At 36.8% G+C, this 25,970-nt stretch overlaps 1 protein-coding gene across 4 annotated transcripts in view; it reads right to left on the bottom strand.

Moving 5' to 3' along the window:
- The window catches only part of CPED1 (cadherin like and PC-esterase domain containing 1), a 266,420-nt gene that overhangs the window by 109,090 nt on the left and 131,360 nt on the right, over positions 1–25,970 (bottom strand). For 3 of the 4 annotated variants that reach the window (XM_042923099.1, XM_042923101.1, XM_042923102.1), the window contains 5 exons: positions 22,351–22,421; positions 20,504–20,554; positions 17,220–17,279; positions 15,665–15,848; positions 14,580–14,748 (listed from right to left, as the gene is read on the bottom strand). In XM_042923099.1, the coding sequence (XP_042779033.1) occupies positions 14,580–14,748; positions 15,665–15,848; positions 17,220–17,279; positions 20,504–20,554; positions 22,351–22,421 (535 nt within the window). The remainder of the gene's footprint in view (positions 1–14,579; positions 14,749–15,664; positions 15,849–17,219; positions 17,280–20,503; positions 20,555–22,350; positions 22,422–25,970) is intronic. The other variant, XM_042923100.1, reaches the window with a different exon arrangement.

Here is a 25,970-nt window from a genome sequence, read left to right as displayed (position 1 = left end):
AATTCCCATCCTCTGGCGTATATACATTTCCTCTACTTATTCAAACACTACTCTAGGGGCACCCGGGTGGCTCAGTCGGTTAAGCATCCCACTTTGGCTCAGGTCATGATCTCATGGTTCGTGAGTTCAAGCCCAGATTCGGGCTCTGTGCTGACAGCTTAGAGCCTGGAGCTGCTTCAGATTCTGTGTCTCCTCTCTCTCTGCCCCTCCTCCACTCACGCTCTGTCTCTCTCTCAAAAATAAACATTAAAAATGTTTTAAAAAAATGTTAAACAAACACTACTCTAGGTGTTACTATGGAGGGATTTTGCAGATGTCATTAATGTCCAAAATCAGTTGACCTTAAATTAGGGAAATTAAATGCAGGTCTAGGAAAGACAGAGAGACAAAACCTGAGAGTGATTCAAGGTGTGGGAGATTCTTCCATTGCTGGATCAGGAGACAGAAGGAACCACATGGCAAGGAATGTGTGCAGCCTCTGGGGGCAGAGAGCAGCCCTTGGCTGACCCTTAGCAAGGAAATGGAAACATCAGTCCTACAGCCACAAGGAACTGCATTCTGTGACAGTCTGAATGAGCTTGGAAACCTATGCTTCCCCAGAGCCCCCAGATAGAAATTCAGCCTGACCAATCCCTTGATTTCAGCTTTGAGCCCCTGTGCAGAGAACCAAGTCATACTCTCCCTGGCATTCTGAACTACCAAACTGTAAACTAGCTAATGGGTATTGTTTTAAGCTGCTAAATCTGTGCTAATTCATCATACAGCAATAGAAACCTAATATTGGAAGGTTGGAGGTAGTGGGTGGGCCCTACTCTCTCACAGTCTCCCTAAACTCACGCCTCTTGATTTGTGATAGGACGAAGGAGAGGGGAAAAGAGATCTCCTTTTCAGTGGTCATCACTGTTGATCTAGCTCATTGTTTACCTTTGATGTAGATGGGGGTCTCCTCAAATAAGCCCTGATGATGAAGCAGCTGTCTGGAGACTCGAGGGTCTCAGCTACCTTTTCCAGTGTATCCTGACATACTTATAGTCTCAGGAACATTTTTTGCCCCATGCTGGGTCCCTACTAGGCCTTCTGAACCTAGTTTCTTCGACATTTTATTGCTTGGATTCTAGAGGCTGTGGCCTTCACCAATGGCAGTATCTCAGAGAGATTTTCTCCCTCTCTGGTAGTAGAAGGCCATTCTACAAGCCCTGCAAACTAAGCAGACATCCAAACAGGTAATCAAGCATCTTTCTCTCCTTCTTAAAGTCATGTCCAAATGTCACAGGTGATTATCTCAGAGAGGAGAAACTGGGGACTCCTCTTCCTTCACCCCTTGGGAGCAGAGGGAAGGAGGTAGCCTTTCCTCACAAGGAATACAAGCTCCAAAGGCCAGCTCTTCTCTCTCAATGCCCTCATACCTCTCTTGCTGCTGAGTTTGTGAAAGTCTGAGGCTAACAAGGAGGCTTTCTTTCTACTAAAACATGAAGAATTTAGATACTGAATTATTTGGTAAACTTCAGGACAGGAATGATGCCATCATTATACAATGATGCTGCCAATGTAACGAGGCTTTTTAACATTTTTGAAAGAGTCTTATTCATATGATCTAGAGCATAATAGCTTTAAAAATAGAACATATATTTAATTTTGTATCTAGCTTGGAAGTGTCACTTAATTTTGTAAATATTAATTAAGAATCTTCTAGGCATTGTGCTAAGAGAAGTGATCAAAGATCTACGTTTTGGCCTGGAGAAACTGTGTGTGCATGTGTGTGTGTGTGTGTGTGTGTGTGTGTGTGTGTGTGCGTGTGTGTGTGTGAGAGAGAGAGAGAGAGAGAGAGAGGCAAAGAGGTAGCAGAGAGACAGAGAGTAAGCCCCAGGACAACTATAGTGTCATAATAAATATATCCACAATGATTTCACTATTTTGAACAATACTGTGCCAATGGGTAGAGGAATCCACTCTATTTAAAATAGGATTTGGGGTGCTTGGGTGGCTCAGTTGGTTGAGCGCCAGACTCTTGATTTTGCCTCCCAGGATCGTGGGGTTGAGCATGGAGCCTGCTTAAGATTCACTCTCTCTCACTCTCTCTCTCTCTCTCTTTCCCTTCCCACCCTCTCAAATGAAAATAAATAAATAAATAAATAAATAAATAAATAAATAAAGGATTTGAATGATGCTGTGAGTGCTTCTTCTGGTAAAAAATAAAAATAAGAAGTAGTTTTATGTAAAAATATATTTAAGCTTAAACATTTTAAGATTTAAACATGGATGTTACTTCAGATGTTTCCTTGGCATAATGAATCCATGTACTTTGTTTTTGAAAAAGCAAAATACAACAAAACAAAAAGTGAAAAACACACACAAACTTTTGATCAAGTCAGAGGCCTCTCTGATCTCTCAAGAAGCGGGATCTCGCTGAAAAGAGATCATCACTCTCTACTCTTGGATCTTTGGGGCAGTTTTGAAGAATCTTTTACAAATTAGAAAGATGAATTGCAGCAATGTCTTTTCCTCTATTTTCAATGTGAAATTTAAACTTTATAGCATTTGTTATTATACCCAATAAAAAGTGAAATCTTTATTCTGTGCATCTGCAAAAGCAACTTTTGAAGTAGGATATGTCTATCAACATACTTATTAGAAGCATTTTTCCCCCCTACAGTTTTGGAGAGTCTGAAAATCAGAGCCAGTATGGTTTAGATATTCATAATTGTTTACACATGTCTCAATAACAAAATATATTTGGGGGGTTGGTGCTTTACTTTTAGGATTTGGGACAGCTGGAAATTATTATTATTATGGTTAAAAGTGTTCTTACTGGATAATGGTGTTAAAAAGAATATAATCTTTCAGACGCTTCCTCTTAACATGGAATGCATATTATTTCATTAAGTTGAGTTAAATATGGATTGGCTATTGTCTGGTCAGTTACACATGAAGGTGACTGAGGAAATAGATTCTCAGAAAAAGCATCGAATAAAAATGACTGTGGTTTATTATTATCAATATTATTATTGTTATACGGAGAAACCTTAGTACTCCTTCTAAGGGCTAGATAGCTAATATTGCACATATTGCAGTGACAGATTCTAATTAAATGTTTAAGAAATGGGACACCGTTTCCAATCATGATACACGTATCAAATACCTTGGAGATGTGTAAGAATTCTTTTGGTATTTGCTTATCCAGAAAAAAAATAGTGATTAGTAAGGGAATCTGTGGCTCCCAGAACCCAGAGTGTTTCTTGTAAAGAGCCAGACTATATTAAGAGCCAAGAGGAAGCCAGGTTCAAAGGAAATTCATCTAATATTTGTGCTCTGGTTATGAAAGGGGTGAGAGGCTGTTCATCAGCAGCATGTGGCCAGTTGGCAAGGAGGGCTGTGGGCCAGGCCGAGGGGTTAGCGTGATCACAGATGGACTTAGCATGGGAAAGAGGATGCCAGAGAGTCCTAGGCAGTGCATGCTATTTTGGGGGCTTTGCATGAATCATTTTTTTCATTCAGTGCCAGCACTGACGTAGACAAATGTATATGTTGATTGGCTATTGAAGATCTGCAGATTACCAAAGTAAGTCCCATCTTTGGAGACATCACTCAAAAAGGATTGTTTTTTAAATGACAATTTATAACTACCTCTAAATATAATGTCTTTTTTAATAAAAACTTTTTTACTTACAGTTTTTATATTTTGTTACATGAAGAGGATGCTACTAAGACTTAACAAATAGGGGTATGGAATAACTGTCTACATATTCTGAAGAAGAAATAGAGATCTCTTTAGTCAAGCAGAGTGGTCAGCAAATTTGCAATTGATGGTTCATTTAATACATGTAGGAAGAGAAATTTTGCATTGGAGACTTAAGGATATGGAGCTGGCTCAACAACTCGGGAAACATGTCTAGGTCTGGATTCCAATAATTCTTTTACATGAGGTACAACGACTAACTGCCAGAAGGTTTGATAACCAGCCCATAGGTTTTCATCCTTACTCTGCCACTCCCTGGCAATGAAACTTGGTAAATTATTAAGGATGGATGTTGGCAAGTTATTGAAGTTTATTCTTTTTTTTTTAATTAAAAAAATTTTTTTTTAACGTTTATTTATTTTTGAGACAGAGAGAGACAGAGCATGAACGGGGGAGGGTCACAGAGAGAGGGAGACACAGAATCTGAAACAGGCTCTAGGCTCTGAGCTGTCAGCACAGAGCCCGACGCGGGGCTCGAACCCACCGACCGCGAGATCGTGACCTGAGCTGAAGTCGGACGCTTAACCAACCAAGCCACCCAGGCGCCCCTGAAGTTTATTCTTATGCAGGATGAGGGGTTGGATATTTAAGATCTCCCCAACTCTGAAGTTTAGCGCAACGTTGAAATGCAAGATTCACGAATAACCTTAAAATGAATATACCTGCTGCCCACAGAGCTATTGGTCCATCCTTCCGCTAGAGACAGACCAGCTACTCATATTCTCCTCTACTAGAATCTTCCCCATTAATGGCCTGGGCCATGGAGCCCTTCATCCACACAAAATCCAGCATAATTGTCCCTGTCCTCAGGACCCTTCTCGCTGTATTAAATATCATACATTAAGAGAATTTTTGGAGGTCCCCTGTAACCTAGCCTCACTTGTAAATTTGCTTCTAAAGAAAAAAAAATGACGAGTTCTAAACAATAACCTACAAATTAACTTTTGAGGCCAAAGTCTTTTGGAAACCATATACTTATTTCAGCAATCTAGTTTTGGACTGGAATATAGAGGCTAACAGCAGAGCTTATGAGTAGCAAAACCCATTGCTCGTAGGTTGCAAAGCTCTGGGACCAGGCTGCCTGGGTTCCAAAACGGGCTCTGCTACTTGTAATTGTGCCTGTGGGCATCTCTCCATCTGTGAAATCATCGGGCATTATCAAAGTATCTGTCTTGTCAGTGTTTTACATTGTGCTGAGAACAGAGCTAACGAATGTAAAGCAATTAGAATAGGACCTGGCACACAGTGAGGCCTAAAAAAATGTTAGATACTACGCATTTTAAATAATCTCAAAAGTGACAAATCTCTCATCTGTGAAGATGTATTAGCATTTGGAGCAAACTCTGATTTTAAACAAGTCAGGGAGAGTTTCGCAGTTTGGGTTGAAATTATGATGTGAATTTACATGATGGGACATATTTTCTCATTTAGATTATTATCAGGTGTGAATACGTTTATTGTCATTGGAAGTGATGGCTTTCAAAAGTGACAGTGCTTTTTAAAAAAAATTATACACACTAAAAAATTAAATCACATCAGAGTTATACCTTCCGTCTGATGACATTTAGGTATCCTACATCTTTGTCCTTGGCTGCTCATCATAAAAAATGGCGCAGGAACACTGATCTTCTCACCTTTAAAGTAATCCACCAGATAATATCTGTGAAGGATGTCCCAGCATTTGGCAAAGAAATACTTCTCCTCTTTTTGTGAAGTAACTCTCTAGTTCTCGGTCTATGAGACTGCCAATATGATGGCATACAAAATTAGTTGTGCAACTATCAATTTTAAAACACATTCAGGACAAATTTTACATTGAATTCTGGAAGTTTCATTTTATTATATTTATCATAAAATTTATTGTATAATTTAGCACAGGTGGTTGCTCTGCAAAGCCCTTCATGTTTTTATATCTTATTAAATCTAAACTTAAATATAAGGAATTTAAAAATCTCCAATTCAGTTTATTAGACCTCAGTTTTTTAAAAAGCCTATTTTAAACTTTCCTCTTATACCAACCTGAAGACATTTTATTTGTCTATTTGTGTTTGGCAAACTTGTATATTGAGCTCTGTCTGTAGCACCAGCATTATTCCAAATTCTAATTATATTAACTCAGTTTTTCCTTAAAACCACTCTATGGGATCAGTAGTATTATATCCCTACCTGACAGATGAGAAACTGGTCCAAGTTCTCCAACACGTAAGTGGTGAGCTGTGAATCAAATTCAGACAGCACAAATAATATTTTGATCAAAGTATTTAAGAGAAGTTACTCCACTTCAAAGAAAAATTTTCCCTACCTTGGTGTTTCTTAAACCTTTGAAATCTGGGTCCTTTAACTTTATCAGTAATTTAACTTTAAAATAACCTATGAGGTCTGGAAAAATCATTCTCAAGCATTTGGGTCAGGGGAGGGGGTGGTTGGACGAGGTAAAAACCCAGGAATGTCAGTGAAAGTCTGCCCCACATTGCTGAAGAATGAGATCCTAAAGAGATGGGGGGCCACTGGGGTGGAGAGACCTGGTCTGCTTTGAAGAATGAGGTCATGTTCAATGTTTTAAACTCATTAGTCCTGCCTAAAAAAAGGATGTGGATGAAAAAGGAAAAAAAAAGACAAATTAGCATCATTTTCCAAAGAAGTTAAATATGTCAGGCTGTAGAGTGTCCTAATTCTGCCTTCAGGGAACATATGTCAAACTAACTTGTAGTTCTGCAATCGGTGAAACTGTCTGCAAGGAATACCCCATCCCTCATTCTTGTTCCTACAACACATACCTACTGAAGGAAATGTTACAGTTGGTCAGACGCATGTAGAAATTTTGTTTGCATTACCTAATTAAGCCTTTGGGCCAACCTTTCTTTGAACAAAAAACAATTTGTTATAGCTTGATGAGAGAAAGCACATCAATGGCTTTGACTAATTAGGACAGTATAAAGAGTCCAAGTGACATATTATTAGTTTTCCCCATGTTTCCAGGACCACCATTACCTACAACTTATAACCACTTTCTGAGAGAAGAAGAGGGAGAAAGAGAATCTCAAGCAGGATCCATGCCCAGAGTGGAGCCCAACACAGGCCCCATCCCACGACGACCCTGAGATCATGACCCGAGCCGAAATCAAGAGTCAGACGCTTAGCCGACTGAGCCACCCTGGTGCCCTTAAGTTGTCTTGTACGTAGCCAAACTCTGTTGTTTGATGGGGCCAATTTTGTTTTTTTTTTTAATGTAAGTCATATTCCAGGCTTGGTTTGGTAGGGACAGAAGAACCTATTAAATGCCTAATCCAGGACCCAAGCTCTCTCCCCTCTCTTGCCACCATCCTCACTATCTTGCTGTGTACCTTTGCTAGAGTTAGTTTGGACTTCAGAAATGGGGAAGAAATGGAGAAACAGATAAAAGCTCAAGGGGCCCTTTGGAGCAATGAAAGCCCACAAAGAAGTGGGTATTAGGATTCGGAGTTATCAAAAAAGAAACCCCATTTATCTGCTTCGCTTTTAGCCACAGCTTCCTTCAAAGTTTCAAATGTCACATTTGAAATCTGGTTACTCTTACAGAATATTTTATTTAAAGACCTGCCAGCGTTCTTTTCTGTTTCCCTGTGAGGTTTTGAAATCAGAAGACTAATTCGTTAACTTCAAACAAAAATGAGTGTACATATACAGAAGATTGTACTCAGAGAAACTTCTGGATGCTGAAGCCAAGAACTCATTCTCTTCCACACTGTATTGGTGCGGCTGCACTAATGACAGTAGAAGTTTGTTTCTTCTTGCAAAGGAAGCAGATGTGACTTGGAGAATGAAACATGGAGAACAGATGTGCTGAGCAAAAGTTTTTATTTAAGTGGTAATTTATCTGACCATAAGTTATATTAACTCATGAGGTGAGTGTTTAACATAGCTCTTTTTCACCAACTCAGAAAGATAATTTATATAAGCACTCAAACAGATCATGAACTAAAGAACACAGCCCTCTCCATCTTCACTTGCTTTTTAAAAAAGCTGAATGCTAAATAAAAACTCCCAAGCCTAGGATGTATGTGAATGCTTACTGGCCACTGAGGGGGCTACTGCAGTAAAAATGTCTGGGTGTGTGCGAACGGCTCATAGAAATAACATTTCGCTCCCCTTGCTGCTACATAGGCTCTTGAAGAATCCTGGTAAAGGTGTTCTCAGTCCCTGCACAGAACCTAAAACACCTGCAAAGGGCTAAGTTTAAGTCAAGAGCATTTAACTTGAAAGAATGCCTACAGCCCGGGTCATTGATAAGGCTATGGATGCCTCTGCTATACATCTTTTAGAGTGAAGAAGGAAAGTGGGGCCAACTTCTCTATTATGCATAATGGGAACCAAGCCTACAGCACATAGTGCTAATTTTAGGAGCCCAAGAAAATATTTTAATATCCTGTCTAATTAGAAGAAAAAACAACTCTTCAAAGTGTGCATGTATGTATTCATGTGAGTATACCAACACAGTTGAAAAATATAATTTTAAGTATTTTTTTCATGAAAGAAGGGGTCCATGAAGGCAAAGGTGCCTAGGACTCATGAACGTCTGGAATACAACTGTGTGGATCGGCCCAGGTAACTCATTCTCCTTTCTACTTCCCAAACAGTTCTTCCTGTCCTGATTCCTTTCAAATTCCAGCATCCTTGCTATTATTGGCTTCTACTTCTTTCGCTATTCTCTTTCTTCTTCTTCTCCTTCTCTATATAACTGCAGGTAAGTCCTAGAGGTGCTTCTGAACAAAAAGAGTTTTCATGATGATGATGATGCTAGTCACGATCATGATGAAGATGCTAATTCAATGCTGACTGAGTACTTAATCATGTACGAGGCTTGTGATAAAACTTTGCATTTGTCATCTAGTTGAATACTTTGAACTATTCTATAAGATAGGTTCCGTTACTAGTTTTATTCTTAAAAATAAGGACACTGAGGTTTAGAGAGCTTATATGCTTTGCATTAGGAGATACAGCAAATTAGGCTAGTTAGAAGCAGAGGTGGGACTGAAACCCAGGCTTCCCTGATAGCAATTATGGTCATAAGCCTTGGGGTCCATGGCTTTTAACTTATGATTTTTTTAAAGTAGGCTCCATGCTCAGCACAGGGCTTGAACTCATGACCCTGAGATCAAGAGTCACATGCTCTACTGACTGAGCCAGCCAGGTGCCCCTATGGCTTTTAACCACTAGGTTAGGAAAATGGCCTGACATAATTTGCTAAGATGCAAAATTTGCTCTATAAAATAATTTTGATGGACAAAATGGACTTTCATCCTGTTCATAGCACAAGAGAAAACTCTGACATTTACAATGAAGACATTTTCTTCTACATGTGTGAGTACTAAATGTAGTATTTATTCACGGATTCAGGAACCTATTAATTTTCATTCATTAAATAAGGCAGAGAGCTATCATGACAAATCACTGAAGGTGGAAACTGACCCTTGAAGGGCCTGTTCTTAATACCTTTGAGACATATCGCCAAAATAGAAAACCCTTACAATTAAATGTAAATATATAAATTAATTAATATAAATATAAATAAATACATAACTTTATAAATGAATATAAAAATATAAAATAGCCTAAGACTTAATTTTTCTCTTAGAAGGAGTGGGGTGAGGTAGATAATAAAAATCACTTATAGAATCTTATCTGTTTGTGTGAGGTTTGTGTAAGTAAGAGTATGAAAGTAAGGTCCTTTCACACTGGTGAATGTATCATTGAAGTATTGTCAAATTGTCAGCTCCACAATACATTCTTCTCACTAGGATAAAGTTTATGTGGACAAAGGGCTTTTTAAGTGCTGCAAAAATGTATTGTGGATGTTTTAAATAGAAACAATAAAATAGTGAGTTGTGTCAAATAGTAAAAATGATTAACTGTTAACTGCTTTAATGTGTAATCAAGCATTATACATACACACACACACACACACACACATATATATATATATATATATATATATATATATATATATATGTATATAAAAGCCTATGAATTGGAAAGCATTTTAGCAATTAGTAGAAATAATAGGAGTCTGACTAATTCCAATATGTAAAATATTAGACCTGATTTAAATACTGGGACCAATAAAGATAGACTGATACTGATACTAGGATATATATGGTGTCTGGTAAAATATTAGGTGTTAGCTCTAAAATGTTTCCAATAGATACTCTATGGAAGGGAAGATTCTGATTCCATAACATTTCTCATCAAAATAGAGATTATGAAGACCTCAGAATTTTGCAGTGATTCTAGAACATCATAAAAATTATCATTGTACATAACCATGAAAACAAATTTTAGCTAACTAAATTTTAACAGGTTACATTCTGGCCGAATGAGTTTCCTAAAGAGGTTAATTAGATTATAAGTATAATAAAAGTTTCAGATTCTACATTCCAGAGTAATGATTAAGGGGATCAGTTTGAAGTCTGTCAGACCTGTATTCAAACACCACCTTTGCTACTAATTACATATGTTTTATTTATTTGTTTAAACTTTTTTTTAATGTTTATTTTTGAGAGACAGAGCGTGAGTAGGGGAGGGGCAGAGAGAGAGAGAGAGAGAGAGAGAGTCTGAAGCAGGCTCCAGGCTTTCAGCACAGAGCCCTACGTGGGGCTTGAACTCACAAGCCATGAGATCATGACTTGAGCCGAAGTCAGATGCTTAACCAACTGAGCCACCCATGTACCCTGTATGTTTTAAAGTCTTATGTTCTCCATCTGTCAAAGGCTGGGGCAATTGTCACCTGCATTTAAGGTTGTGGAAAACATTAAATAACATAAAAAGGTAAAGTGCTTAGCATCGTGTCTGGCATATAATAAAAGTTCTATAAATATTGCATTGTCCCTACCTCTGCTGCTATTGTATCTCCTACAGTACATGACATATTTGTAAGAACAAAGAGCATAGCAGAAACATTATTAAACAGTTGCTAGTTGGGAGTCTTTTACTACAACACAGGCTCTATTGTTGGAAAACTGAACCACTTTTTTCTGGTGTCCTGGGGTAGGCAAGGTAACTAAAAATCACTAAAATGAGTATTTAATAGGTATTACAACTTTGGAAATGAACAAAGGCATTTTAAGTAGTCACTGATAAATGCTCTTCTATTCTTTTATTATGGGTATTTGCTAAAATATTAGACAATTATTGCATGAGCTGTTTTGTAACCTTTGTGTCGAGAATAAGTGCAAATATAGATGGGAAAATTATAAAGTATTTCCAAATGCTGTAACTGGAGTCATTTACACATCATTTAATAGTTCAGCATATAGATCACTAATTAATTTTTTCAATAAGGCAGCAAATGTCAGTTTTAAATCTATAGCTAAATATTGGACAAATCCTTTTCAAAAGCTGAAATTTTTTCTTTCGTTGGTATTTTCCCTTTATTAATTGTAATTTATTTTAAAATGAAAGCTGTTTCTAACAAATGGATCCTTGAAGTGTAGTCTCCTACACTTCTGCTCTATGGCCTTTCTGTAGATTTTATTTATGGCTCTATTCTGGCACAACACTTTGGGGGCAAAATGTGTATGAGCCCATAGATCATTTATACAAATCAATTTCTGTGGATGCTGTATTGTTATCCATGTCAAAAATTTTTGATTTGGAAAGAGATATTAAAAGAAATATTTCCCCATATGTGTTTTAATTTCCTTAGAACATAAATATATTTTATTAATTCCAAAGCATGACATATTCCAGCCATAATAACAGTTTATTACTTTCTAAATCCTTCTTCCTAACAGCAAAACATTATGCTATTTATGGGTAAATCAAAATGAAATAACAGTCTAGGTATGTTATATGACTTTTTTATGTTTCATTAAGAATCATGTTTTCTATAATTGAATGCATATTTCTGATTATAATTACATTAGGCAGGAAAGATGGCAAATTAATGAGAAGAATAAAGAGCTGTCACAGTATTACCGACTACAGAAATAATTAAAAATACAAGGATGAAAAAAGATAAGAGTGAGTCTTCAACATTCAACGTTGAAGGATTACCTCTAACCTATTCATACTTGGAGTAAATCCACTACAGATTTACTAGATTTATAAGTGGAAAGTAGAAAAGTAGGCCTGTTATTGGTATATATCAGTGGTTCTCAACTGGGGTCAATTTTGTCCCCTAGGGGACATTTGGCAATGTCTGGAGACATTTTTGGTTGTCACAGCTTAGAGAGGGTATGCTTCCGAAATGTAATGGATAGAGGCCAGGGATGCTGCTAAACATTCTACCGTGCTCAAGATAGCTCCCCAAAATGAAACATTACCTGGCCACAATATTGGCAAGGTTGAAAAACTTCAGACCAAATCTAGTTGTTTTCCATCAGTTATGTAAATTAGCCCTTTCTCCTTCACTGGTAATAACTAAACTATGAGTTGCCTCTATGGCAACCATATACAAATTCCAACTGGCAATATAATTAGAAATAGACACTAAACTCAAGCAGTTAATTATGGCCAAGCAGGTATTTAACAGTATTTGATCATATAAATGATTTAAAATGTCTATTAACAAATTAATTAAATTATCTTATTATTCACCAAAATGTCAAAGTGATTGATTTTTTAATTGACTAGTATGCCTTCTATTTGCCTTCTCCTCACTGTTAGTCTTTTGGTGAAAAGCTAAAATGAATAGTCAATATCCAGAAGGTGAGAGAGTGTTAGAAGGAGAAATTAGGAGGCTTGATTAACCACAAACTGGATACTCTTTTTTGGATATTTTAAGGTAGATCACCTCTTATGCTTGTTTAAAATTTAATAATGGCACCCATTAGGACAAAATCTAATTTGAAATATAAAGAAGAAATGTAATTTTTCCCCTTAACCAACAAAATATAATTGAAGTTTAGCTCATTTCCTTTCTTTTGGTACCTGTAAGCTTTAGGGATTCAAACACAATGGTCTACCATTTAATATGCAATAGTTTGGACTCTAGACTTCAACACGAGAATATAGAGAAGGTACTATGGTTCTTGATAAAAAAGAAAAAGAACAATTTAGAATAACAAAAGTTCTTGAGTCTCATAATGTATATGTGTTTATTAATTTGGAAACTCTGGAATAGCTGAGAATTAATAGGAGTTCAGAAACTGTATCCCTTACTCTTTGTATTCTGAACATCATTATGGTGTCATTTTGCAGTGAAAGCTCAAGACTCTAATGAGATTAAGCATAAAGTAGAAATAAGGGAAAGGTCTCTGGATTAGAACTATCACTGGAGCCTAGGGTGAGAAAATCTTACCTCTGCCATTGACTTCTCCAAGTTCCTGAGGCCACACATGCCTCAATAAATGTCTAAATCAATCCTTATTATTCATTCATTATCTCTTTAGTCGTTTGACAGTTTGTAAAAGGAATGCTAAAAAAACACTAGTGCTTATTAGACACTTTTCCATGTTATAAAATATAGTACTGCTATGGGACCACACATAAACTTTAAATTAAAACCTTCTGGAAAGGATTCTTATAAATGACTAAAATACTTTTCTGCAATCATCTGTAGGATACATCCCACAAGAATTTTCTAATATTTTTCTTCCTATCATAGTAACAAATTCCTAATATAATCCATTGTCTAAGGAAGCTGCATGGTAATTAACTTATTTTTGATGAATATAATATTTGAAAAGAGATGCATGTCTTGGAAGATAATACATACTTCCCCACTAATGCTTCACTCTTAGAAGTACAACTTACATTCAGCATACGTAATTTATGTATAGCAAGATACATTTAGATATACTTTATATACAACAAATTGCACCGATCTTAAGTTCATAGTTAGATTTTCTATTTATTTATGTACCACCTGGTTATATATGTGACCACCATCTAGATTTGGAAGCATGTTTGGGGACGAGTGGGCAGGCCAGATGAGCGGAAGCATAAAATACACTCTGACAAAGAATGGGTAGAGGGGGAGAGAACACTTATCTGGCCACTACATTTAAGGCAACATGGTACTCATCCTACTCACTGAGTCAAGGTCAGCTACTTCTCTCCTTTGTTAATCCTCTGTGCTTCAGTGGACCCAACAGGCTGTCAGTCATTGAGACACGACATATTTGCAATTATACTTTCTAAGTGAATTAGGAGATCTGATAAGAGTATCAATTACTACTTCTCCGGAAGGATCTCCAGTGAGGGTATATGATGTGAGGAAATGTGGTAGGTTATACCTAGAATCCTAACAAAATGAAGAAACAGAGGAAAGAACCACCAAAATAGATAAAGTCTCTGGATAGAAGTCACCTTCCAACATCAACAGGGCTACATAACGGTATGTGCTGCTCACAAGAGAAACTACGGCCTTTAGGAATGATTAAGATGGAGGACGTGCAGGAAAAATATATATACTCAAGCAAACTTAATGTCATTCATCTGGTATCCCTTCCATAAAATAGCTTCACAAATTTTCCTCTAATTCTTTAAAATAAACTCCACTGAATCTAGTTTAAAATTTCAGAGTAGGTTCAGGTACAAATCCAAGAAACACAGCACAATTTAAAATGGAAATGTAAAAGCAATTTTATAACTAAGTGTGAGCACTCAGACATTTTTTTTCAATATTAACCACAACGAGTCCACTGAACACAGTACGTGTAGGGAGGAGCCACCACACTAGAAAGAAAACCACTGGCAGCAAGGTATCTTAAATACCTGGCTGGGGCCCTTTCTCTTTTAAAATGAGACCAGTTTGGATTTGAAAAGCATACATTTTTTCCTAACAATTTTCACTTGGCATTTTGCACCTGGGTTAACAGATCACTCCCAATTCAACCCAAGTGCAAATGTAGAATTCACTTACCTGCACAAACCCGCATGCTGAGAAGTCCTCAAACAAGGGCAGACTTGGACGATCTTCTCTGTAGATGGTGAGCTTGTACGTGATCAGGGTCTCACCCTGTGCTGGAGACTCATCTGCCACAAACATTGAGATTTTGTTCATTCCCAAGCCCAGAGGGTAGTTGGCAAAGCTGGAGAGAGACAGAGAGAGAGAGAGAGTAACATTTATTCAGCCCAAATGAATTTATATATCAATATTCATTACATGCCTAGTTTGCATACAAAAGTAGATAAGGTCTATACAACTTCATAAGAAACTTAAAATATGAAAAAGTTTTCATTATGTTTCATAGTACTTTGGTATGCCAACAGTTATCTTGTAGAGCAATTCAGGTCCTCTGTCAACTACAGAGAAGGAAACTCATATTTATTAACCACTTCTCAGGGTCATACATTTTCTGATTTAATACTCAAAACAACTCTATGCCCAAAGTCCCACGGTAGGGTCAGGGCTGGAACCCAGGTTGGTCTGACTTGAATCCTCTTTTCTTGCTACCGGACTCTCTTAGCTCCCAGGATGCCAAGTGTATTTCTTTCCCTACAGCACGGGAACATGAGTATCTTCCTTGCCTTGGACATGGCATGTAACAAAGTTCTACCTGCTGTTCAAAATTGTAAACAAAAGAGTCAGTGACTCTCAAAAGGGTCAATAGAAAAAAATTCCATGAGACTGGGAAAGTTAGTGTTAGCATGTTCATAAATTGTCATGAAAATGTTTATTCAATCCCTGAATATTCAAAATCTTGAGGAGTTGGGTTAGGGTAGAAGGAAGCTACCCTTGATGAGTCTCTTTAATATTTCACATAACAAGATCTTCCCTTGCTCAACATTGTTACAAAGATTAGGTACAAATATTGCTAAAAGATCAGTAGAGCACTGATGTGTTCTTTTTAACCACATGACACCTGAAAGGTAAAGGATTTCACACCCTGGTGATCTCTCCAACTGATCTTACGCTTCAGATTTTCTAAATCTTCAAAGGATGCTTCAAATATCTGCTTCCCATTATTATGTCTCCACTCAGCCCTGGTCAACATCCCGCCGTACCTTGTTCCTGCCCGATCGTGCAGGTACACCTTGCACTGACAATTAGAAGTCTCTGCTCCAATTGTCACTGTTACCACGTCAAATGGAACTTCAGAGTAATAATCTTTGATCTTCGGGTTAAATTCAGGATTCAGTTCCAAATGTGGATGTGTGAGGATCTGTTTGATATAACATTGTGTGTCATCTGTTAAAAGAAAAAATAACAGCAAAACAAAAAACAAAAAAACAAAAAACAAAAAAAAGACAACTGTGAAATGGATAAATGTTGAAAACTCATATATGATTATCCTTTGAACAACCTTAGTCATTCACTTAGTGATCACTGCTGATTTTCCGCTTGGCACTCTGGTCATATTTGATTTGTGGCTTCAGCTGAATTTTCTATTTGTCAGATTTTGTACAATTTGCCTTATACACAGCTGTTGACTTTAGCTGGCATTAGACAGTTGCTAGTTTTTGCTCAGTCCTTATACGTTTGAAGGCAGAGAGAAGGCGGGAAAATGTCTCACCAGTGGATTGATAACATGTTCATGACATTTACTGCATGTATCAAGCAACTGGTGAATGGGGATGATGACTCTGAGGTGGTAACAGAAGGGCGTCAGCAGGGAATGAGGAAAATTTCTTAATAGGGAGAGTCATTAAACTGCCATTGAATTGATATAGTAGCTTACAGGCAGTAGGGTGGAGTGAAGAATGTGAAATCCAATATTACAGCAAACATTTAGATACAAAAACATCAGCAGGACATCCTGAGACCCCCCTCCCTACTCCACCCAGGTCACCTCAGCGTAAGGAAGTACCCTCAAGTATGAGAAGGAAATGGCATACTCTGTTCAATCTTGTCATGGAACCTAGCATATTACTTCATACCACTGATTCTAAGTCATTTGAAAAATATGTTTCCATGCGATAGCCCGATTTTTTACAAAAGGATCTTGACGAGTAAAAGAAAAATACATTTGTAGGCACACACACCAGCCACTGCTAAATTATATTGCGTCATATTTGGGATAAGTAAATTACTCAAAAGAAGTTTAGCAAACGTTTTTCAAAGAAATATTAATAAGTATTTTGCTCCATAAATACTTTTCAGTAGTTCACAAAATTCCAGTAAGTGAGAAATTTTATAGAAATCGGTAAAATGAAAGTATCTTTTGTCTTTTAAATAAGATGTTCAGTGATGGTTAACAACATGGCACCAGAAAAAGGGAACACGGAATTCGTTGCAGGAAGCTCTCCACCGAACTTAAAGCAAGTAGATTATCTCATCAGCTGTGACTCTTCCCCTCTCTGTATACAGTTATCACAATGATTTTTCTACAATCAGTTCTGGGTCAGCTTCAATTCTTTAATGGTTTCTCATTATCTCCAAAATTTAGTCCAAGCTCCTAATAAAGCAGACAAGGCATTTCACAATCTCTTCCTTGTCTTCCTCTCTCATTACATCCCTGTTATATCCTGCACTTTGTGACTTAACGATGCCGAATTTTTTATATTTCTTTGGCAGACATGGGGATGTACCACCAAATCTGTGGCAATGGAAACCACCAACCTTCTGGGTGTCTGGACTCCAGTTCTGAGGCCTGTATCTCAGTACAACTTCCATCAGGCACTAATGAGAATGAAAACGAAAAATGAAATTGAAAAAAAAAAAAACCCTACGTACTTCTGACCCACATTGTATAGTTTTCCCAGATTTTGAAAGAAAAAAACTCCTCAGGTACAAATTAGGCATAAATAATAATACAATAGACACATTGTAATTTCATTGTAGGGAAAAGTCTTAATAAAAAATAAATGACTAGTCAATTTGGTTAAATAATTGGGGAAACTACCAACTTTATTGATTTTACTTGTTACCAAATATTTGATCTGGCTGAAAAACGTAGGTGGATTGCATCTATAATTTTGATGATCATGTCAACTTTTGAAATTTCTATAACAAAAGAGAAACCAATGAAAGAATGAGGGCAAGATTATATTATTAGATCTCATCCTAAAAAGGACCATAAGTTTTTATTTGAACTCAACCACTTATTAATAATGCATTCTTTTTTTTTTTCAAAGATCCCCACCCCCCCAGCACATTCTGTGTTCAAGGCACTGAGATAAGCACAGTAAAAAACAGGCTATTGTTGGTCGTGAGATCTGACTCAAATGGAGACTGTGAACCTAACATAACACTTTAAGCAGGCTGGAGTCCAGAGATATAAAATGTGCTTTTGGGAGGACCATTTCCTAAGTAGAAAGGGAACACATAAACACTGGCATTACTCTTTTATATTCAAAACCAGCTAAATGAATAACCAAGTAGAAGCTTTATTTTTTCAAAACAGTAACCACAGAGGAAGTACTTTAACTTCAGATGATATATTTTTATAAATCAGTCACTGAGAGTTGATTTCCCTGCAGTTCACACTTTCACTTAACAGTGAAAGTTTCCAGTGGGGCTTGCCCATTATAACACCGCAACTCAGCCCTACATGAGACCAAATGTGTAAGGAATTCTCTTAAGCAGGATTCTAGCAAGTGCTTGTTTTTGGTTCCATCAGAATCTCTCCACCTCCGGCTGAAGTGCTCCATTCTAAACCCCTGCTTAAAGGCTGATTTATCTAGACATGATCTTCACCTGAATCATCAGTGCTGCTGATACACCTGGAGTTTCACTGGCATCCTTCCCAGCCCGGGGCCAGCACGCCTCAGGCCAGCTCACCTAGATCCACGGAGAACCCAGTGCCAGCTATGGCGGTAGCAGGCTGCTTAGCCTCTTTGGCAAGCATATTTGGGAAAGCTGTTTGAAGTTTTGGTTGTTTTTAATGAATCCTTTTAACCACAGAGTTTTATTGCCCTCTTGAGGGATAATCATAACTCATATTAAACACGAGAACAGCCTAGACTCTGAAGGATAATCCCACCTGTTCTGAGGCATCATCAAGTTATTTTTTAAACCTTAAATTATACCATAAAAGTGGGAAGATTAATTATGCGGACCCAGGTAGGACTAGTTTTTATCAACATAAAAACATGAACTAAGCTAAAGAGCTTATCTAACACGTTCACCTCCTCCAGAACACGTTACTTGGGAACTGGAAAAAAAAAAAAAAAAGAGATTATCCCCATACAGTTGTTTCATTTTATAAATTATAAAATAGAATACCAAAGAGGTGAAGTGGCTTTCCTGATGCAGCATCTACCCCAGAACCTAGCACTTGACAAATATGCATTCCTAATTTTTTAATGTTTATTCATTTTCGAGAGAGAGCGAAAGAGAGGGAGAGCAAGTGGGAGAGGGGCAGAGAGGGGGTTGCAGGGATAGAGGATTCGAGGATGGCTCCATGCTGACAACAGAGAGCCCGATGAGGGGCTCGAACTCGTGAACCATGAGATCATAACCTGAGCTGAAGCCGGAAGCTTAACCTACTGAGCCACCCAGCCACCCCCAAATGTGCATTCTAATCTTGCTCCTGGTTTTCTCCCTAGTACTTTACCCACTATAGCTAGGCACCAGTCTCCCAAGAGTTGCATGTATTTTTCTAGAAGAGATTGGATGGCAAGTGCAGGGAGGGAAGGGCATAAGTGATATCTGTTCTTTTTTCCTGATCAGCAAAACTTTATTTAAAATGTTGCTTTTTTAATTGAATGTATTTGTTGATTCTATTATGCCATACTATTATATAACCTCTCAGTCTACCCCAATTTTAATGATAGTGTTAAAACATAATGAATTAAATTGTATTATAGAAGATACAAATTAGATTTTATTAAACTGGAAGACTTTTATTTATAATAAATTAAACTTTAATCTATAAATTTTATTTTTTTCCAGATTTTATGTTTTCCTGGAATAGATTTTTTATTTGTGAAAGGCTAAATTTTCTAAGTGCATGTTTTAGCAATATTCAAATAGCAATATATATATTCAAATAGCAATATATATATTCAAAAAGCAAACCTGCTAAGTAAACTCTTATTATTCTATCATATTATTATAAAGTATTAAGATAACTCATGAGCTTTAAACAAAGAATTGGAAGACCCAGCTTTGATCCAGCTCAGGTATTTAACAGTCCTGTGATCCTGGAAAGATCAATTAGATTCATTCTCTCTCTATATATTCTATTCTCTATATATATCCTATTCTCTGTATATTCTCTCTTTCTATATTTCTCTCTATATATTCTCTAGATATATTGGCAAGGTCACTGGAATAATGCTGACCAGAGTGAACAAAGTTATTTTTACATCCTAAAATCTATATAACACTTGAAATGTAGTACTATAATATATATACTATTTTTCTTGATTATACTTTGGTTTAAAAAAAATCATGAATTTTAAGAAAATAATTTAAAAAGCAGCTTAAAAATTCTCAATTCTAATAAAGAAAATTCAACTCAAGTATTATCCATTATGTCAATAATCTGACATAAAAGGAATCCCTGTGGGGTGGTGAGAGCCCTAAAAATCAATGTATAAAGCAGATAAGCTTAAGTGTTTGCACTTGAACAGTCTCCAAGGCAAAGCCTTAATACCCTAAGGACTCCTCAAAATGAGTTTGAAAGTCACTGTCCTTAAACAAACACATGAGCATAATATTTCATGTTCAAAAACAGAGATATAAAAATGCTCTTCTTATGCAAAAGTGACAGATAACAACTTATTCAGAAACTTCTAAAAATGTACTTAATATTTATTTATTTATTTATTTATTTATTTTACTGCAATATTAATATTGTAGTCTATAAGTGTCCAACTATGAGAAAATGACGATTTCTTCAATGCAGGGCTGTGCCTCACTATTGGTTATGCCACTGAAAGACTTTAATTGGAACTCACCATTACTACAATGAACTTCTTTGGTTTCACTCATAATTCGTGGAACAGAAGCTAAAAAAAGAAAAGTTAATTTAAAATGAAAACTATTAATCAAAACAAAAAGAATACATATTCATTAATCTCAAACAGCACAACTTAATAAAACACATATTTTATTACTTAACTTATTACATCAGAAAGCACTTCTTAGTTAAACTGAAAGCTATGTAAAATAAAAGGAGTTACTCGGTTCAAATCTCAGAAGAATGAGTTTTCCAAATAGGAAAATATTAGGGGAGAAAAATGAATGGTCTAAATGTCTCCATTGCCTGAAGGTGATCTACTGAGATTCCTTCTAGTTCTATGATTTTATGACTTTAATATCCCAAATCATTAGAATTACAGAAATTCTATCCAGTTGATTCCACTGACATTTACTTTTAAGTTTCTGAATCGAACCAAACATCTCTATAAAAAACTCCTTAGTAAATACTGGTGGAACAAAGGAATGAATAAACGTACTCAGAATGCTTAAATTATTCATTTAAAAATAGAGAAAAAATGATGGGAACCAGAAAGAGTCAGAGCAGCAGTTTATAATCAGTTCTTCACTGGGCTTACCACTTCATTCTATTGAATAAGTCTTTCTCAAACTTTAGCATGCCTCAGAATCAACTGAAGGGTTTCTTAAAATACAGAGTGCCGGGGGTGCCTGGGTGGCTCTATGGGTTAAGCACCTGAACTCAGGCATGATTTCGCGGTTTGCAAGTTAGAGCCCCACATCAGGCTCTCTGCTGTCAGCACAGAACCTGCTCTCTGCTGTCAGCACGGAACCTGCTTTTGATCCTCTGTCCTCCTCCCGTTCTGTCCCTCCCCTCGGCTTGGATTCCCTCTCCCTCAAAAAATAAAATAACACTCAAAATAAATAAACACTTAAGAAAAATACAGAGTGCTGGGTCTCATACCCAGAAAAGTAGGATTCTGATTCAGCAGATATGAATCATCTAAATTTCCCAGGTGATGTTGAGGTTTCTTCTGGTCTAGGGGCCACACATGTTGAGAACCACTGTATTGTATTAAACCTTGATTTGTACTAGGAAAATTTTGATTTCTAAAAAATTGTAGACACGTAGTACTTCTTTTCATCTTTTATTCTTAAAGTTAGAAACATTTTCTTTTTGTATGACAAAAAGCTCAGATGTTCTTTAGAAGGAAAAAATTAGAACATAAAGATAAGTCCAGGAGAGAAAATTACAATCACCATTAGTTTTCCCTGAGGCCCAAGTTGCTTGTAGCCAATTCTTTCATTTAATGATATACCATAAACATCTTTCATGTCATAAATAACTCTTCTGCAATATTGGAATGGCTTTATCATATTTTGTTGGAAATCTATAACTTAATTTATTTATCCAATTCAGTATTATTACAGTAGAAGTAATTGTATTATAAGTAATTTTAGAAGTAACTGTAGAAAATAGCAGTTTCTAATTTTTTTATTTATTAATAACTCATGTAACTAAACTTCTGTGTACATTCTTAATTATTTGCTTAAATTGAATATCTAGGAGTGAAATTTCTGTGATGCAAGAATAACTTCTAAGGATTTTCTTATATGTTGTTATGGTCCTTAAGGGAGGTTGCTCAGTTTAACTAGCACACGTAGCATGAGAATGCTTACTTCCCTACACTTTCCCCAGCTCTATTATCTTTAAGAGGCAAAACTGTTTCAAATTTGAAGGAAAATTGTATTTCCTAGTTTAACTTCCATTTTTTATTGCTAATGAAGCGAAACACTTTCTTATGTATTTTTTGAGCCACGCAACACTTATTTTCATGTTGGAATCAGCGAGACCATATCTTTTTACCTTTTTTATTTTCAATTGCATCAAATGGCACTTGTGGTTTTTCAATGTTCTTATCCTCTGTGAAAGAAGCCCTGCAAATGCAATGCCAAACAAATCTAGATCAATGAAATGAACACAATTCATGGAAATTACATTGAACACACTATTTTTTTTTTTTTTTTTTGTCCTGTGTGGGCACAGATATTTTGATGAACACAAAGAAACACTTTCTGGATTTCACTCCTCAAAGCTGGCAATCTCGCCTCAAGTGAGGTGGGTGGAAATCTCATCATCTCCAATCAGCAGAAGTACATTTGAAGAAAACCAGGGCAAAAAGTCACTCTTCAGTCCAAAAGTGAGCGATCTCTGATAGCCTGGGTCCAACAGAAGTGAATTTGGGAACACACATTCTTACTGGAATTTGTTTGGAAAAAATTACACAGTCCTGAAGTGAGAAGCTTGGAGCCCTGAGACATAGACTCAGGAGAACATGCATATAACCTAAGAAACAGAAGCGTACTATGCAGAAAATGACCTATGTCTTCCTGCATCTTCTATCCTTAAACAGTAACTACGCTTAACAGTAAGGGTTAGTTCTATCTAGTGTGTTTGCCTCAGTTTTCTGTTGTATAACTAGATGCCTAGCCAGATACCCCTCTAAATCCTCAAGTTTGGTACCAAATAATCAAAACTGCAGCAGAAAAATTGCTGGTCCTGATGATGGAGACTACTTTCCCGGGCTGAGCTGTGATTCTCCACTTCTCCTGCAGCAGAACAGAGATAACAGCCCTGGCCTTACTTCACAGGGATGAGAATGAAATCAAATGCCCTGTGTTAAATTACATTTTATAAATATTTATTGTCCCAGATATTGTGCTGGGCACTGTGGTAGGGAAGAGATGAATAAGGCATATTCAGTTCCTTCAAAATACAAACATCAGCAAATTACGAAGAATCAGGGAATTAAAAGTATTGCAAATGTTGGAAGGTGTGATAATTTTATTTCAGTTTACTTTGTAAAGGTGTTTTTTTTTCCTTGATACATACAGTGAAGTAATTAGGGGTGAAAAATAATGTCTAGGACTTACTTTAAAATATTTCCTTCCTCCCAAGGAATGAAGAAACATAAAGCAAGCATGGGGTTAGATATGTTTAGTTGAAGGTTGACTGAGTGCCAGGCCAAATTAAAAAAAAATAGCTCTGAATTCATAGAAGCAAAAACTCAAAGTGAAGCTCATAAAAGATACAACCCTGAAATGCACGTACACTGAATTAGTATCTTAACGGGATGAGATGCTTTGTATGTTAAAGCATCCTGCAGTGATTCCTTATGCAATTTAGTGAATAAATTATTTGTTTTAAAAATGTGGATTTTTCATGGAAAGCGTATGATGAGAGCAAAGCAAATGTATTTCTAGTAAAGTGAGAATTAACAGATAGTACACAAATATTGATAGTAAGCAACATTTTCATTTTGTTCAGATTTACACTAATTCTGTTGGGACCTCTGGATTCTAAGCCTCAGGGCGCACACATAAATAATTATCACTTTTTCTAACTCTTGCTTTTCTGACTTTATCTCTTCTCACCTTGTTGCTCCAAGCAAATGATCTTTATTTGAAAGGAAGCGTGAGGGGTGCCTGGGTGGCTTAGTCGCTCAAGCATCCGACTCTTGATTTTGGCTCAGGTCATAATCTCATGGTTTGTGGGATCAAGCCCCACACCAGCCCTGCACTGATAGCATGGAGCCTGCTTGGGATTCTCTCTCTTCCCCTCTCTGCCCCTCCCCTACTGGCGCATGTGTATGTGCTCTCTGTTCTCTCTCTCTCTTTCAAAATAATAAATAATCTTTAAAAAAAGGAATCATGAAGTCATTAATCCCTACAGGTAGCATAGGTATGTAAAATTGGCTAGAAGTAGAAAAAGCTGGAGGTGACTATTGTGAAGATACAGACAATGACAAATGACTACACCTGACCTCCCTTCTGCAGGATGAACTGGAATAAAGACTGGACCGTGGACATGAGGCCAGGGTCCTAAGCTCTCCTCTATTTCTCTTACCTGTGTGGCTTGAGCAAACGATCCACCTTTTCATCCTGGTTTCCTCGTCTGGAAAATATGTATAATATGCATCCTCCTTGTAATACAGCATGGATGATAATTAAATATACATATGCTCCCAGGGAAATTTGAAGATAATTAGAATTGAGTTTTATTTCTTGAAATGTTCTGAGGTGATTTACCTAATTGCTTTTTGATAAAGATCTGAAGTTTAATTTTCTGTGTTAAGTTAGATAAAAATCTTTTGAACTTGTCTTACTTTTCCTATAAAAGAAAGAAAAATATTTCCTCCACCGTAGATCCTAAAGTGACCTTTGGATAGCAGAGAAACATGAAAAGTCAATATTAATATTTATTACCTACTTGCCCTGCAGCATACCAGACACCATGTGGTATGTGGAAATTATCTTATTCAATTCTTGTAAAATAATATGTGGTAGGTAGTATAATCCATATTTTATAGATGTGGAGATTGAGTCTCAGAGGGGTCAAAACTTTAGCTGCTAAAATTAATAAACTCTAGGGTTGGGATATTTGAATCCATGTCTGTCTGATTCAAAAAAGTCCTGACTCTTTCTACACTGATCACTTTCAACACTGACCACTAATACATTCCTTTATTTAAAGGGAATCAGTTAGGGTTAGGGTTAGGGTGAGGGTGAGGGTTAGGGTTACAGTTAAATTTAAGATAAGCCCCTTACTTAACCTGACACTACATGTGACTCTTGAGAAAAACTTGCTGAGAAACAAACTTTCCAATGCTTGCATATCTCAAGGGAATTTAGTCCAAGTTAAAAACAGTAGCTAAATCAAGTTTGCTCCTCCCAACTGATAATGATGAATGAGACAGACTCGGATTCCTTGAGTGAGTGCAAAGAACAGAGAAACAGGCACTGAGCTCTATTATTTAAAACCTACTTCTCAAACAAACAAATAAACTTTCTGTTTGGCTTACTACTTCGGGCATTTAGGGAATAAGGCCAACCTCCTAACGTTATGACAATTAAAGTGAGTTCTGATCCTGAGTAATGTGCTAAGAATTCATCAAATATATGAGTATTTACATTTTTTAATTGAGAAAAAATTATTGTGGATCTGCTTTCATTATCTCCTGAGGTAGAGGGAAAGGAAGCAGCACTCAGGAGAACCAAAGCCATTCCTTCCTGAGGGTAACTGCAAGAGACATAAATGGTTATAGCCTGGCCATTTCATCTTTCATCTCCCTAGGAGGTTTTAGGTTTGCTTCTGTTTTCCTGGCAGTAGAAAAGTCAAATATTCCCTGAATTCCATCCTATAAAAGAAAAGCAGACTTAGCCAGTGTGTTAGGCACTGTCCATTTTCAACAATTACAGGAGATGTTAATGTGTTCACCTGGCCTATCCTTTCTTCCATCTGCTCATTACTACCTTTCATTAGAATGAAAGTGGAAGGGGAGGCCAAATGTTTCCCTCTGAGATTCTACCTTCTTTTTTTTCTTTGATTTTTTAATGGTTATTTATTTTTGAGAGAGAGAGAGAGAGAGAGAGAGAGAGAGCAGTGGAGGCGCAGAGAGAAAGGGAGACACAGAACTAAAGCAAGCT

Source organism: Panthera leo, chromosome A2 (genome assembly GCF_018350215.1).
Source record: "Panthera leo isolate Ple1 chromosome A2, P.leo_Ple1_pat1.1, whole genome shotgun sequence".
Lineage (NCBI taxonomy): Eukaryota > Metazoa > Chordata > Mammalia > Carnivora > Felidae > Panthera > Panthera leo.
The sequence above is the reverse complement of the archived record's forward strand: the minus strand, read 5'-3'. Positions and strand labels throughout refer to the sequence as shown.